General features: G+C 47.0%; 1 protein-coding gene across 5 annotated transcripts in view; it reads left to right on the top strand.

Annotated features, from left to right (window-relative positions):
- Positions 1-222: 222 nt before the first annotated feature.
- Positions 223-16,748, top strand: part of GALNT18 (polypeptide N-acetylgalactosaminyltransferase 18) — a 350,962-nt gene continuing 334,436 nt past the window's right edge. The window contains exon 1 of one of the 5 annotated variants that reach the window (XM_073808622.1): positions 223-928. In XM_073808622.1, coding sequence (XP_073664723.1) covers positions 694-928 — 235 coding nt within the window. In that variant the 5' untranslated portion in view covers positions 223-693. The remainder of the gene's footprint in view (positions 929-16,748) is intronic. The other 4 variants (XM_019948182.3, XM_073808621.1, XM_033862550.2 and 1 more) reach the window with 4 other exon arrangements.

Raw genomic sequence — 16,748 nt, 5'->3', positions numbered from 1 at the left:
GCGGCGCGCCCTCCCCGGGAGCCTCTGGTCCAGGGCAGCCTGCGCGGGCGCGGGCGGAGGCTGTGGAGAGTCCCTGGAGGGCGGGGGCCAAGGGCGGCCAGCAGGTGGGGCCGGGGGGCCGGACTCCGCCCCCCGCGCCCTCCCAGTTGGTCTGCGACCGCCCAGCCCCGGCCCCTCTCCCGAGCCGGAGCGCGATTGGTGGCGGCGCTTGTCGCTCGGAGGGGGCCGGGCCGCTGTGTCCGCGGCTCTCCGTGCCGCCGCTGCCGCCGCCGCTATCCTTCTAGCAGCGCGGGCCGGTCGGACCGCCAAGGCAGTCGGCGCCCGGCGATGGGAAGCGGCGCGGCCGCGGACACAGGCTGAGGCAAAGTTTCCCAGACGTGCGTATCAGGGCGCGCGGCTGCAGACCACCCGCGACTGCTCCGAGAAGGGCTCGGAGATTTTTAATTTGGAAGAAAAAATCCACCTCATTTCCTTTGTCAAGCTCTCTCTCCGGGCGACCAGCGGCGGGAGCTCCAAACTTGGGCACCGCGGCTCCACCGCCAGCGGTCCGGGCTTTGGAGAACGTCGGGACTTAGGTGCTCGGGCGCCCGGCGGCCGGAGGCGTGCTAGGGGGTGTGAGCACAGCACAGGGGAGTCCGGGGTGCGCAAAGAGGAGGGGCCCCCGGGAGCTCTATATGGAGGAGGGAGCCCAGAATGGTGTGCACCAGAAAGACCAAAACTTTGGTGTCCACTTGCGTGATCCTGAGCGGCATGACCAACATCATTTGTCTGCTCTACGTGGGTTGGGTCACCAACTACATCGCCAGCGTGTATGTGCGGGGACAGGAGCCGGCACCCGACAAGAAGCTGGAGGAAGACAAAGGGGACACCTTGAAGATTATTGAACGGCTGGACCATCTGGAGAATGTCATCAAGCAGCATATCCAAGGTACGGACGCCCCGGGAAACTTGGGCCGCCCACGGGGCCAGGGAGTGCCCAGAGCGGTGCGGGGTGCGCTGGGGCTGGTAGGCATCTCTCGAGCGACTGCGGGGCTCTGAGTCCGCAGACGCTTGGGGGGCTTCGTGTACGCTCTTGCCTGAGAGCGGGACCCTCAGTATCTGCGGCCCTGCGCGCTTCTCCAGGGCACACGTGTGTGCGCGGGGCTCCACGAGCGGGTGTGTGCAGCTCGCTGGCGGCGTGGTGGCGCGCTGCGCACGAGTCCCAGTGTGCGTGTGGCTACCGGCTGGTTGCTCGAGGGGTTGAACACAGGTCCAGTTCAAGGTGTGCGTACGTGTGACTGTTGGTGGGTGTACAAGGGAGCGCGCGCGGGCAATCGAGCTCATCTGGCCGCTGTAGGGCCTACGGCGAGATGCCCGAGCGGCCCCAGCCGTTGCCATTTAGGACCCACAGGCTGCGGGACGAGCCGGAGCTAGGAAGACTGCGCAGCTCCAGCCACGCCGTGAGCGGCCTGTAGGCTGTTGGAAGTGCAGGGGACTCTGTGGCTAGGAGGGCTGTCTGAACCTTAGCGGTCCCCACTCCCACCATTACCCGCGGGTCCAAGACCCTCTCCAGGAGCAGGTGTTGGCGCGGGGAAAAAGCATGGGAGCTTGGAGCTCTCTTCACTGCGGTGATGCCTCCGGCCAGGACCGCGAGAACCCGCCCCGGGCTGCCGTGAAGGCCATTCCCTCCGGTAGCTCCACTTTCAGGCCCAGGGAGCGGCTGGGGCAGAGCAGACAGACCCGCGCGGGGTAGGTCTAGAGTCTAAGGCTGAACCGGGTGACTGCGCTCGAGGCCAGGGCTGGGACCAAGGGGAGGATGGGGTACGGAGCGCTCTTCCCAGGCGACCCTGTTCGATGAGCTGTCAGAGGCAGCGGATAGAGAGTTCTGGGCCCTGCCGGCCGTGTGTGCACACACATGCCCGTGTCTCACGTTCACATTTCTCGTTTCTTCGCCTCTGCTCCACCTGTTTTCTATCAGGCATGTCCGCTTTTTAAGGGCAGGGCAGGGCCAGCTGAGCCTAGTTCACCTGTAAACCTGGCAGGCCTGCTAGGCTCTGGTTTCAGCACCCGGCAGACCTTGGCTCCGTCATCTGGTTGAATATTTCTCCCCCAGGAGCACTCTCTTTTGTTGACACATGGGTGTCAGGATCCAACCCTTGCATCTGCTGCCCCTGCCGTCGTGGGGACAGCTGCTCTCTCTACATTTGGTTTGTTTCCCCACGTGTACAAAATAGTTCCTTCCCAGGGGGAGGTTCAGGTGAGTGCAGGAGAGGTATACGTATCCATGGTGCTTCCTGACTGACGACTTCAAGTCAAGTTCATGGCTGACACTTCCCCAGAAAAGGACACCGTTCACAGCTCTCCTTCATACCTGCCTCTGCCTCTCAGCCTGCCACTGGGCTTGCGTGGCAGACCAATTTATCTATCTGATGGTGCCTGTTGCTGTGTTTCTTGTCCTTTTCCATCCCATGGGTCCAGATTGACAATTAGTCAGCAATAGAAGTACAGTGTTTGCTCCAGGGTGATTCAGAATGTTCCCAGGGAGACACAGGCCATACCTTACTTTGACATTTCCAGTTTGCCCACAGATTTTAAGAGATTTTCATTCACAGATTCTCTCTCTCTGTGTGTGTGTGTGTGTGTGTGTGTGTGTGTGTGTGTGTGTGTGTTTATGTTCCTGGAAAATGATTCTCTTGTGCTTTCTGATCTGGTCAGGGAGGAGGTGAGCAAGGTACTACTTTGGGAAGCAGTGAGGAGACATTATTAACCCATGAGCTCATCCCAGAGTGCCCCTCTATCATGTAGAATGTGGACCGTGTCACATGATTTATAAGGCTGTACATGAAAATGAGTGCAATGTGGAAGTTGAAAGGAGGCCTTGTGCTTTTGCTCCCAAGAAATCTTATAGCTGTGCCTTGTTCGGAACTTTCAAATATATACCTGAAAAAATTGAGAGAGATGGGAAAATAAGAGGAAGCAGGATTCTTAAAACATGTGTGGCTCCAGTTCTCTTGTGTATGTGCAATGACTGTGTTATGAGTCCCGTAGATATTCAGAAATGACCAGATTCTCAGGCGGAAAGGCAGAAGCCACAACCCCTAGCGGCTTGGGGAAGGGTCAATGATTTGGGAAAGACTAGCCGTGAAGCAGGGGGAGGGCAGAGGGTGCTTGGCTGGTTGTGCCATGATGGCGTAGCCATGACTAGGGACAGCTCCCCTGGTGGTGCTGGAGCCATCCCTGAGCTAGTATTTGGGGAATTTAAATTTAGGGATTTACCTCCTTAAGTAAGGGGCCTACTGTGTTTGGGACTGGCCAAGTGCAGCTCTCTGAAGGCAGAGGGTGGGAAAGGAATAGATCAAAGGCTCGTCCTTGATGATACGGGCTGATTGTGTGTATTCCACTGTCAAGTTTCCTCTAGTTAGTAGAGCATTTGGAGCCATCCGGTTTACTCTGCTGAGCTGAGGGGGAATAGGGATGATAATAGTAGCTAAAAATTATATAGCAGCTGCATTATTTTAAGTGCTTTACGTATAACGAATTATTTAATCCTTCTCACCCTACGAGGTAGGTATATTAGCTCCGTTTTACAGACGGAGAGGTTATATGATTTGCCTAAAGTGCAGGGATTTAAACCCAGCTAATGCTGCTTCAGGATCTGTGTTCTTAACCACATACTATACTGTCTCTTAAGAGGGCCAGAGGGTCCCAGGGGCGGCAGTGCTCTCCTGGAGTCACTTGACGGTGGGAGTGGGTGTCAGACTTAGAGGCTTCAGAGGGTGGCTGAGGGATGATGGAGTCATAGCCTTTCCACTTGGAGACTCTTCCATAGTTAAACTCAGGAATCTCTGGGTTTTGTTTTGTTTCATGCCAAAAGGCAGAGGTTACATTCACTTAAAAAGTGTTCGTGGAACACCCAGGACAGTTCCTGGCACATTCCTCAGAGAGTACGTGTTGGATGGACGAGTGGATGAATGAATGGGTACACAGTGAGGGTCCCCAGTGCACACCGGTTAGTCAATAATAAAAGCATTTCCATTCTCAAATGACTGTTTTGCTTTGGAGCCTCGCACAGGCTCCTCTTTGCTTTGGAAGGAAAGTTGTCTCAGAAGCTGCAAATGTCACAGAATGTTCTGCTGGATGCTCCATAGGACTTGCAATTAGAAGAGGCTCTGGAGCGTCACCCTAGAGCTACATTCCGGTCATGACTGAAAAGTTTATTTTCCTCTTGGGGGTTGCAGTGGTAGTTCATTTTAATTTGTTTTCTGATTGAATGATTCAATTAGATGGTGTTTGGGTATCTCTTGGGAATGGAAATTGCAGTTTTGATCATTTTTTTTTTAACCAGATAGATGGTAAATGAGAGGGTGGATAACTCCAGATTTAAAAGAGCATCCTGATAGATTGGAAACACAAAATAAGTGTTAGTACACGTGTGGTCTTAGGAGGAGAAAGGTGGGATTGCTGCAGGTGGTGCAGTGGGTTAAGTAGAAAGTGCCGAAGGAGGCTGAAGTGTTGCAGAGCTTAAGAAATGGAAATGTGGATTCACTTCTTATTGTGGAAGTCCAGTAGAAACCAAAACAACGTCTTTTTTTTTTTTTAATTTTATTTATTTATTTATTTATTTTTGGCTGTGTTGGGTCTTCGTTTCTGTGAGTGGGCTTTCTCTAGTTGCGGCGAGCGGGGGCCACTCTTCATCGCGGTGCGCGGGCCTCTCACCGTCGCGGCCTCTCTTGTTGCGGAGCACAAGCTCCAGACGCGCAGGCTCAGTTGTTGTGGCTCACGGGCCTAGTTGCTCCGCCGCGTGTGGGATCTTCCCAGACCAGGGCTCGAACCCGTGTCCCCGGCATTGGCAGGCAGATTCTCAACCACTGCGCCACCAGGGAAGCCCCTCTTTTTTTTGATGAGTATCTCTTTGAATCTGTAAAAGAATGTGCCAATATTGAAGAAAATATTTTAACATGTATAAAATTGCCTCTAATTCATTCTAACCTAAAACAACTGTTTTGTATTTTGAGCATTGCCTTCTAGTGTTGTCCATCTGCCTCCGTATTTAAAAACGAAGGTGTAGTCGTGGTTGACATGTAATTTAATATTCTGCTTTCCTCAGTTTGCTTTTTGTTAGAAGCAGTTTTTCCATATTTGCTACATAGTTTATCAATTTAATCCTTATTTATTGGAGACCTGGTATGTGCCAGGCAACACACTGGGGAGGTGAAATTGGATACAGTGGTGAATCAAGGCACTCCGGGCCCCTGTTGTAGTGAACTCGTTTTTAAAGGACGATAGAATCCCTCTTATTCAACACAGTTGGGATTTAAGTTAGTTTATTGAGAAACTGGTTAAAGAGGAGAATAAAATAAAATATTACATACATACATTAAATATTTTGTTTTAATATTATTCAAAATATGCATTTATTTGTCAGCCTTTTGATGTAAGGCCAAGGCTTTTGTCTTTGGGCTGGGTCTGCCCATTGCCTTTCTGATCATCTTCCTTGAATGAACCACTCCCATAAGGTGCTGTTTACAAAGTCTGACTTCTAGTTCTGTTTTCTTTAACATTCACTGAGAACTTGAAGATGCTTATGAAGCAGTGTAGTAGACTAAATTTTTATGACTTTTGTCTGGTCTTTTGCAGTGATTTTGTTCACGAGTAATTTGACTGCTAGTTATGCGACTGACTTTATAAGTCTTTCCAAGGCTTTAAATTAATTTTCTTAGTAACAACTCTCATCTTTTTAGCAATGATATTCCATTGGTTTATATAATATGTAATTAAATTATGCTGTTACAATGATAAGTACCAAGAGTCTAAACACATTTGGAAACAAACCCAGTGGACTCTTGGTAGGAGTATTACTCAGTTGTTAGCAGGAGATGTGAATGGGGTGGGAGAGAGAAGCTGACACAGAGGGACACAGGCATCCTGGTTTTGTTTTGTTTTTCATGGAGAGAATGAAAGCATGCTTCATCTGGAGAGGCGATTAAGTGGAGGATATTTAAAGAGAAATTTTACTGTATTTTTAGTGACTGCATAACATTGCACCATCAATATACCATTATCGATTTAACCACTTGCCTGTTACTTAACATTTGCTTTTCTATTATAATTAATGCAGAAATAAACATCTTCACTTCACCGTGTTCTTCTTCTGAACGATTTTAATGATGTATTTCCAGAAGTGGGATTATTGCTGATTCAAAGAATATGAACATTTTTGTGAAAGATTGTTTTTCAAGAGGAAAGTCTTTCTATACAGCCAATAACAATGTATTATTGTACCTGTTTCACGGAGGCTGGCCAGCATTGGGTGCTGTCCTTCAACTTTTTCTGGGCAGATGTAACCACTGTCAAATGTTCTATTCTTTTGCTTTGTACTTCTTTGATTACTGTAGAACTTAGTATCTTCCCCCCAGCCCTATATTTGTTTTAACCTCGTATTGGTGTCCTTTGCCAGTTTTTCCTCTTGGGATATCAGTGTTGGCGATTTGTGTGTTTTATATATATGTTTTATTTCCAGATATCAGTAATTAATTAATGAAATATATATTATGCCTGTGTTCTATTTTATATACATAATTTTTGCTTTACACATATACCTTAGGGTAGTGATTTTCAAACTCTGTCCCAGGAGCCCCAAGCTTCTGGAAGGTTTGTCCTGGGACTTAAGAAATAAAAGGGTTGGGCTTTCCTGGTAGCACAGTGGTTAAGAATCAACCTGCCGATGCAGGGGACACAGGTTCGAGCCCTGGTCTGGGAAGATCCCACATGCCGCGGAGCAACTAAGTCTGTGCACCACAACTACTGAGCCTGCGCTCTAGAGCCCGCGAGCCACAACTACTGAGCTCGCGTGCCACAAGTACTGAAGCCTGTGCACCTGGAGCCTGTGCTCCGCAACAAGAGAAGCCACCACAGTGAGAAGCCCGTGCACCGCAACAAAGAGTAGCCCCTGCTAGCCGCAACTAGAGAAAGCTCACGCGCAGCAACGAAGACCCAACGCAGCCAAAAATAAATAAATAAATAAAATAAATAAATTAAAAAATAAAAAAAGAAATAAAAGGGTCAAGTGAGGTCTCTTGGACCCCGCCGGTACCCATTCTCTCCCCTCCATGCAACCAATGTTGTTCCTGTTTCATCTGTCTTATATTTGGAATTCTGTAAAATATTTCATTTTTAAAAGGGCTATGCTTTCTTTTTAAAGAAAGGGTTGCAAATCATTTTTTTGGAAGAAAGGAAACATCAGAGTGTTAGATTTTTGTGAGGGATGATGGTAGCATAAAGAATTCAAGAGAGTAAGCAAATCTAAAAGGAAATTGAATTCCTGGGTGGTGTTCTTGTAACATCTATTTACCCTTCTGAATACCATGATTAATAGTGTATTACATTATATGACTAATTTCTAAATCCATTATCTTACTTCATTTAGTCAAGATCATTCCAACAATGGGAGAAATGGATTATTAACTGCTTTTGTTTCCTAAAATTTTATTAGGCATGTTATGTGCATATTAATGTACATCAGGCCAGTGACAGTAGGTTGCCTCACCAAGAGTACAAACGCATATATGGTTCCTAAAAATCAGAAAATATCCAAGGCCTGGATGTTGGGAGATTTTTTTTTTTTTCTGTCCCCTATGGCTTTTGGATGTCACTAAGAATTGGCTGGTGTCCTTCTCATCTGATTCCTGACTTGGCAGGGTTGTAAAGAAGAGGATATCATGTTTGCTAAATGCTTGGAGATTATTTGAGGAAAGGGTGTCATTTAAAGAGTAAACCTATTTGTCCTTCAGAATGAACTGTGGCATGTAAAATTATATTAGTAACAGAGATTGATATTTTGAGAGAGTTCAATAGCAAAATTTAGAGATTGAGCCCAATTATCTTTATTAATAGCCCAGGACCACATCTACATGGAATAGAAAAGCCTTGCCAAAGAATACAACTTTCTCGCTTGGCCAAAGAATTTTCATTTTTATCCAGAAGTGTGTAGGCTGTAAAATAAATGAATTCCACATCCTTTCCCACTCACTTGACATAAATTGTTATTTGCCCTTTTTAAGTAGGTTGATATAGAATCTCAAGGAGAATTCAGAATGAAATGCCGGAGAGCCACAGTCTGGTTTTCTGGTTTGTAAGGGCCTTGAAGTTCAGCTTCAGTTACTTGGGTTTGGCTGGTCTGTGTTTTTGCAAAGATGTTCATGGGATCCAGAGACACATACAGGGTTACTGGAACATCTTCATTACCATCCTATAGGATTTCTGACTTAACTTGGAAAGCTGAATGGGCTACTGCTTTGATTTGGGGCTTGGGGGTCTCTTTATGTTTCGTTGCTTGGGTTCAATTCTGGAGACTAGGACAGATAGGCTGCCCTGTGAGAAGCATGTAGGAGGGCAGTCCAGATGGAGGTGATATTGCACAGAAAGTCCTTTGGGGAAACACCAAGCTGAATATGAGTGATGAATGTAGTCAGGAGGCACCAAGGTGGAATTTTGGGAGAGAGAGGATTATGCATGAAGTTGGAGGGGCAGAAGTCTATAAATGTGGGACGGGCACTGTGGTAGAAAGCAAGGGGCAGAGTGGGTTAGGTCTGCTGGTTGATGGTCTAGATTCTATGAATGGTGGGTTGCACTTTTTATGCTGGCCTTGAAAGTCTCCCTAGGGCTGGAGCGTCTTGAATTCTGCAGAGATTTGATTATTCCATTGTGCCTACAGTTGTCATCTTATCAAATCTCACATTGCCTTCGGGGTCAGAGTTAGTGCCATTCCACAATGCAATGCTTGAGCACAGGCATTTTCAATATTTCCCCCCTCCTCACACACGTGCCTTCACATGCAGGGCACACGCCCCAGGGCAGGGCCAGGATGATGCGTGTCCTAACATGTTGTGTTCATTCGCACGCCATCCCTTTTTCTCCCACTTAAAAAAGCATATTAATATGCAAGAGAATCTGATAACCTTGAAATTCCTTCAATTTATAGTTAACCTTAATCATTCATACGCTTTGGTGCTTAAATTATTGTTAATAACAAATTACCGCACAAATGTTCCAACATCCAATATGTTGTGACAGCAACTGGGAACAGCTGCTGTTCTGGAATCTTCTGTGTGGGTCTATGTACTCTTTATGGACCCAGCTGAATGCAGCCAACTGGAGCTTTAAGCAAGAGGATTCCTGATTATATGAACACTAATGCTTTGGTAGTTTTTTCTGGCTACACAATTATAGATTAAAATATGTTGCTAGGACAGACCCTCCCAGTCAGTGGGTATGCATTTCTGAGATGTAGTTCTCTTTCACTGCCCAACATTCAGTTTCAGTTTTGTGAAGGTTTGCTTTGGGGAGATGAAGCTGCCCTTAACGATGCCAGTGGAAAGCCTTAAGTGTCCAGCCCCAGTGAGATAGTGACAGACTTCCTCTATGATGGCATTGCTAAAATGGTACTGGAGCTGGCAGACATACCTTGTTGGGCTATGTTTGTTCTCACTGTCCTTTATAAGACAAAAATGGTGTTTGGAGAGATCCAGAGAAGTGGCATCAGCACCCATCTCCTCAGGACAGATGAGAACAATGGAAAATGATGCCCGAAGAGGAGGCTTAGGCTAACTCTTTGGCATGAATGGGTTCATTCCACCAGTGTCCAGAGTTTAAGATTCTGAGTGGAGCACCTTAAGTGGAGCACATCTTAAGCTCTGGTACCTTGTTTAGCTTCACTGGTCTGACTTGCACACCCATCTGTGGCCCCTGGGGACTTAGAGTGAAAGGCAGCTGAGATCCTGGAGGAGAGGGAAGGCGATTCAGGGACCTGGGCAGGACAGGGTTTGAAACTTGCGCTTATAAGTGTCATGCTAGTGGCATATGAGGACTTAGGAGAACAGTACAAAATTGCTTGGGCCAATGATTATAGGAGTTAGAAAGCTAAGGAGAGATTTAAAGCTACAGAAATGCCAAATGAGAATCTTAACCAAACCCTTGATTTATTTTAAGAGCAACAGGTATGTAATTGAATTGAAGCTGGATTGTATCAGAAGGAACGGAGGAAGAGAACTATTCTTGTGTGTCAGGGACTGGGCTAGGTGCGGTCCACGCATGATTGCTTTTTATCTTCACCGCATGGTGAGGGAGAGTTTTAGAGGTGAGAACACTGAGAGGTAGCGACTTAGTTTGCCCCAGGTCACAAAGCTGATAGGTGATTGAGCTAAGAAGGGAAACTGTCTTCAGCATCTGTGCTCTCCCCAGAAGTGAAAAGAAGATGACAGTCTCACAGAGAAGGGGCTGGGAGATCATTTTATCAACGATTTGTGTTCAAGCGGGAGACTGATGGAACAGGGATCCAGGCAGGCGGCTGGGTCTGTCCTTGTGTAAGTGAGGAACCTTGGGGTTGGGGTGCCAGAGGGAGAAGGCCTTGTTTGGAAGGGGCAGTGAGGTACCAGCAAGGAGGCTCTGGAAAGCTCTTTCTCTTGGATGATTGTGCCCCCCCCCCGCCCTCCCCCACCCCCCCCGCCAGGAACTTGGCCTCGTAGGAAAAGCAGACTGTGTGAGCTGCAGGCCAGAGCTCATTCAGATTCCACACGTGACTTTCGGGCACTCACAATATGCCAGGCCCAGTGCTGAGTGCTTTCCCGTGCACTGGCACAGTCATGTGGCTCCTGGGGTGACCAACTTGTCCTGTTTGCTCAGGACTTTCACTCTTTTAAAACTGAAATTCTTGGGTCCAAGGAGGCCCCTCAACCCTGGGCAAACCTGGATGGTTGGTCATCCTCATCTCACATTGGTAAATTCTGTTTAAGGGTAACTCCTGGCATCGTGGCAAAAACAGCCCTTCTGATTGCACCACATCTGTGTCTTCTGTTCTCTGCTCTTGAACGGTGACTTTGTCCAAGAGTCATAAAGAGGACGGTGAGGGTCCCAGCAGCCCCTGCCCTGTTTTCCCTGCCCACCCAGGCTGCCTCCTTGTTATTCGTTCTGCCTTAGTCCTCCCTGTTTTTTTCAGCTGTCTGAGCCTCTCAGGATTTGGAAAGGAAAAAAACAATTGCTGTAAAGCAAAGCTCTAATAAAGTGGTTTGGGCACAGAGCATCAGCAGCTGTTTATTTGCCCAAAACAGTAGGAGTCCGCATTAATAACCTTGTGAGTTATATGCTGGGAAGTTAAAAGTAAGCAAAAATCTTACTTGAGACCCACAGATGTGACTGTATTCCTTTTTTGAACTAATCTCTCTTCCTGTTTATGCTGGTGACATTTTCTGTTATCCATGTGGAAGATCCTTTTTGATCTTCTGTTTCAGATTTATTTAGCTCCGGATGGGTAGGGTCCCAGAGCAGAGGGGTTTTCTGGTTTCTCTTTACTGAAGTTATGATGCTTGTGTTTATGTGGTTCCTGCCTCAGAGGATCTCGACGAGTATGACAGACTTTGTCTAATTAGTCATCATCATATTTCTCTGATGCAAGAGAAGGAGCCACGGAGGAATGGGAGGGGTGTGGGTGAGGCTTTAGACCTGCCTCTAAGTTCACGGGGCTTGCAGAAGAGTCTTTTAACATTTTAGTTTCTTCCATTTCTAAATCTCAGTTTAATAATAAACTGATCCTCTGATTTGCTTTGTTTTCTAAAAGAGTATATGGAGGAAAGTATAACATGCAGGAATTATGACGTAGACTCTCCAAGTCTATAATTGGGCCAGGCTTTACAAAAAAACTTATTAGAAGCTGAGGATTTATATTAGAAGGGGAATCCAGTGGAAAATGATGAAAGAGAATTTTATCAATGATTCAAAACTTAGAAAAAAGAACGAGGGAGGAAGGGTTGTAGAAATAGGGCTGAACTTATCTGGAGGAGAGACTGGAAGGGAAAGAGAATTAATATTTGTTGAGCACCTATTATGTGCTAAATACTTTACATGTGATACTTCATTTTAACTTTGTAAGCAACCCTGGGGGATGATGTCATTACCCCCATTTTACAGATGAGGAAATCAAGTCTCAGTGACTGTAATTAACATGATACAGTTAGTAAGTTACCTTTCTCAAGCCCCTTAGTGAGGGGCTAGGGACCCTCTTGTTTTTCCTGCTCCAGTGATGCTAATTAAGAGAAAACAGGATCATCCCTTTCTTTTAGCAGAAAGGTTGTAGATGAGACTGGAAGAAGGATTCATGAGAGTAGCAGGGCCCTGAGGTGGGTTACCAAGCGACTGTTTTGTCAGTGTCCTTCCCTGGAGATGCAGGAGGTCGCTCGTGCCAGGAGCTGATAGGGCGGAGTGCTGTGGAAGGCTGAGAGAGGCTCCAGGCCTGGCTTTTCGCAGCCAGCAGTATCAGTTTCCAGAAGACTTAGTGTGAACAAGACCACCTCCTCCGCTCATTCAGAACAAAGCTTCACTAGGGGGGTCTTCCAGGCTCAGGGCATGCGGTTGAGTTGGGGGCCATAGGGGGGAGAGGTGCACACAAACAGCAGACATGTCCAGGTGTGCCAGGAATTCCCATTTAATCGAGAAAGTGGAATATCTGGGCTCAAGTGTATATACTGTTGGGCCGCTAGTCCTGTGGGCAGATGTTGGAGATGGATCCCAAGTCTGGCATTGTTTACTGGGGCCTGGGGTGGAGGCTTGGGATGGTTTGGAGAAACTGCAGACCTGCCTTCAAGTTCCTGTTCCCCTCTCTTGTGGCTTGGAGTTTGACAGTGACCTGGGAGGTACTCCTACCTTCTGTTGGTCACATGCTCAGATTCTTCCCTTCCTTCATCCAATTAGCATTTATTGAGTACCTGGTAAGTGCTGGGGGTATGTCAGTGGAACAAAGACAAAAACATGAAAGATTTGCAATTAAATGAGGTAGTCAGGTGCTCTCTGATAAGGAAAGACTTGAAGAAAATTAGGTGTGAGCGCTGTCTAGGGGAAGAGTTGCACGTGGAGGAAAGGACCAGTGCAGAGGCCCTGAGGCAGGAATGTACCTGGTGTATGTGTATTGGGAACAGTGTGGCCAGGGCAGAGTGACTGTGGGAGAAAGGGATGGGGGGTGAGGCCAGAGAGGGGCCAGGTGGGGAGCAGGTTGTACAGGCCTTGGGGGCCACTGTGGGAGAAATGCTCTGGGAGAAAAGGGGAGCCCCTGGAAGGGATGAGCAGAGGAGCCCAGCTTTTAAAGGCACCAATCCAGGCTGTTCTCTGTCTGCTTCCAAGCACCTCTTGTGGGCTTGACACTGTGCCAGCTGTGTCAGGAAATGACAAAATATGTAGGACAGAGTCCTTTGCTTTGAAAAGCTCATCATCAGGCTAGGAAGACAACACAAGAAACAGTTGAGGATCTTTCGCAAACTAACTAATGTTATGAGGGTTAATGTTGAATTCTGGAAGAGTGCGCCAGTAGAACAGACTTCACCGAGGAAGTGGGACTTATGACACATCTTTGAAGAATGAGGAGGATTTAGAGGAGTGGAGTAGGGAAGATTAGGTGAGAGCATGTTCAGGCAGTAAGTAAAACCAACAGTTGCCTGGAAGTGGGAGACCTGAGTCTTGTTGAGCATGGCGAAGTACGAAAAAAAAAAGTGGAGTGGTTGGAATCAGTGCTGCCGTTTACAGGTTGGATGACCTTGGGCAAGTCTCTTCACTTCCCTGTGCTCAGTTTCCCTAACCACAGAAATGAGGACGACTGCCCCTTAAACCCTGTAGGATTGTTGTGCTGATTAAATGAGGTGAAATTAAATTAAATGAGGTGCTGATTAAATGAGGTACAGGACAGCACCTCACCCTGCCTATCACATGGTGGGCATGGGGGCGGGGAACACGTTCTTTTCTTCAGTCTTCCTGCTTTCCCTCTTTCCTTCTTTCCCACCACATTTCCCTCTTGGAGCTGGCGTAGAAAATACGGTCAGGAATATATTTTCTGGTTGTAACACCTAGACTGTCAGCCTTGAACCCTGTTTCAGTTCATTTAGACAGGGTGTGTGTGTAAGGACTTCTCCGGTTAAGACGAGCCTGAGATGGTCAGAAGTGAGGTTAGAGGGAAGCCCAGCCTCACGCTGGTGACAGCTTCTCGGCTGAGACATCTGGAGTGTCTCAGTTTGATTTGACTATTGCTCTGAAATTCTAAGCCTGCTGGCCTGGGGACCTGCACTCATTTGTAGAGAAATATTTGTTTTGTAAAACCCACTTGGCATTGCAGTGGGCAGGGGACGATGTCAGGAATGCACTATTTGTAGAAACCTTGGCTGGTGGGAGAGTTATGCAAGGTGTCCAGTTACCTGGCCAGAGAGTCTCATTTCCCCAAATCCCTGGTGGAAGAAGAGCCTCCTAGAGGAGAGAAATGTTTTCCTCCATCTCCACCCACCTCCCAGTAGAACTGGAGCTGCAGCAGCCTGTCTTCCTGCTGGGGTGAATTTGATTTAACACAAAGCAATGTGACTTATAATTTCAATTGCAGGCAGGAAGGTGTGATTTAAGCCAGTTGTCAGGAAGATTCAATTTAATCTTTTCTTTCTTTCCCCCCTACAAAATGTGCATTTTGTTGCATGATATAATTTTAATATACATTCTTTACAACTCAGAAATAGATGTAGTTTCATATTGGGATGGTACACACTACATTTTTTTTTAGTACTTATCTATTTGAAGTCTTTTTTGAAAAAGATCCCTTACTAGTGACAGAAAACTGAGGGATGGTTTTGCTTTTTTACTAGAGAGAATCGTACTAAATCATTATTAAACTTCCTGGCCAATAAACCATTTCTTGATTAGTGGGAGTTATTTTGGTCCCTTATGAGTAGGGAGATGATAATTGCCTTAACAAGAGAATTAAAATGATTCTTTTATATACCTAAAACTATACAATTGTGAATTTTGAATGTTTTTCAACAACACCTAGTTGTTTTTTAGCCAAAAAGGCATAAATAAGTATTTTTGAGTTTGTAATTACTTTAGAAGTACAGAAAGTATGCATTTGATTTTTGTAAATCAAAAATTAAATGTCTTATTTCACCCTGGTCAGTATTAGGAAACAGTATTGTGTTGTGCGGCTCAATGCAGTCCTTCCGTCTTTCCTCATCAATTAGCAAAAAAGGGTGAGCCTTCCAACTTTGGCAGTTCTCAAGTCAGATGTCAACTGTGAAGGCTCTCGTCCGAAGGATCTTTATTGAGAATCAGAGCACGCTAGACCCGGAAGGAGCGAGACCATCCTCACCTTCTAACTTTGTGTCGAGAGATCCAAGGCCCAGAGCAACTAGGTGACCGCCCTGAAGGCCCTGAGCCACGTGCTAGAGACTCTGGGATGGGGATGTAAGGGTCCTGAATCAGGTCCAGAAACTTTCCCTTTGCATCCAGTTACTCCCCTCAACCTCAGAAGAAATTTCTGCAGTGGGAAGTAATCCTTGGTTGTATATTCTCAGATGAAGCCAGGTGCTAAAGGGACAAAGGATGGGCAGATTCCTTTAGATGTGGTGAGGCTGGAGGCCCAGTCCCCTCTGCCTGGTCTGTCTGGGTCCTTGGGGCCTGCACCCCACCACCTGGGATCATCTTCAGGACGGGGGACACAGCACTGTTGAGCAGGACCTGTCTTCAGGTCCAGCGGCACATGGTAGCTCCTGGTGATGCAGTCGCAGTATGGGGAGCAGGCTTCTTCCCAGCTTTTCAAACCCACGCAGTGGTGCAGATGGAGGAGGGGCAGAGATCTTGTATCAAGGAGAGGAAAAGACAAAAGCACTGACACTTATCAGGCACTGACTAGATGTTTGGTACTGTTTAATCCTCTTCGTATTATCTAATCCTTAAAATAAGCCTGAGAGATCCTGAGCCCCATTTTACAGGTGAGAAATCTGTCCTGCACTGGAGCTATTGACCTGCTTTCCCATTGGACTGTGAGTTCCTTGCGAGTGGAGGCAGGGTCCTATTTTTTTCCCTTTTCCAGTGTTTCACTGGAAACTACATGCCAGTAGGGCATGTACAATAGTTGAGTTAATTAGGAATTTGTTGAGTGACTAAATGAAAAAATAAGCAGGCCTGACTAAAACCACTTAGTAAGAAAACTCACATCCCGATCTCTGGCTTCAAAGTGGTCTGGAAGGGAAGCCAGGTGCCCGAAGAGCTGGTTCCCATCCCTCCAGGCTTGGGGGTGACTTCTGTGAGGCTGTCTCATGCTTTGTCCTCCTTCTTGGTCAGGGACAGGAAAATACGCACTCCTGGGGTTTCTCTCCTGGCCCCTCATAGCTTTTACTGCTGTTTCATGGTTTAATCAGAGGGAAACTGTGGTTCAGTGGGGTGTGTGTGTGTGTGTGTGTGTGTGTGTGTGTGTGTGTGTGTGTGTGTGTGTGTGTGTGTCAAATGTGCTTTCCTGCCCCGAGATCTCCCAGGAATCAGCTGGTAAGAAAAGCCTGGAGCCTTTGGGGACCCTCAGTGTCTTTATTGTAATAAAGCTGTCACTTGTGGTCACTTTCAAATGAAAGCAATCTCGTGGACACAGAAGGGAAAAAATAAACCTGCACCAAAAGCAGAGAATAATTCCAGAAAAGGTACAGCTGAACAGGGTGTCTGTGTTTCAAGAGGAGGGACAAAGTTGAGGTCATTTAAATGGATACGTGGAGAGTCAATTGGAAGGAGAAAGTATAGCTTAATTTCCAAGAAAGGATAAAGAACTCCTCTGGGCCCGGAGCTAAGGGAAAGTTGGCTTTTGGCTTCCCATCTGGACTCGGCCTCCTCTCTGCCCTGAGGCCTGTGAGAACCTCAGAATGGATCCCGCCATCTCAGGGTGTCTCCAGGGTGATGGTGGTGAGTTGGGACTTGCTGTTTCACAC

Source organism: Tursiops truncatus, chromosome 8 (genome assembly GCF_011762595.2).
Source record: "Tursiops truncatus isolate mTurTru1 chromosome 8, mTurTru1.mat.Y, whole genome shotgun sequence".
NCBI lineage: Eukaryota > Metazoa > Chordata > Mammalia > Artiodactyla > Delphinidae > Tursiops > Tursiops truncatus.
The sequence above is the reverse complement of the archived record's forward strand: the minus strand, read 5'-3'. Positions and strand labels throughout refer to the sequence as shown.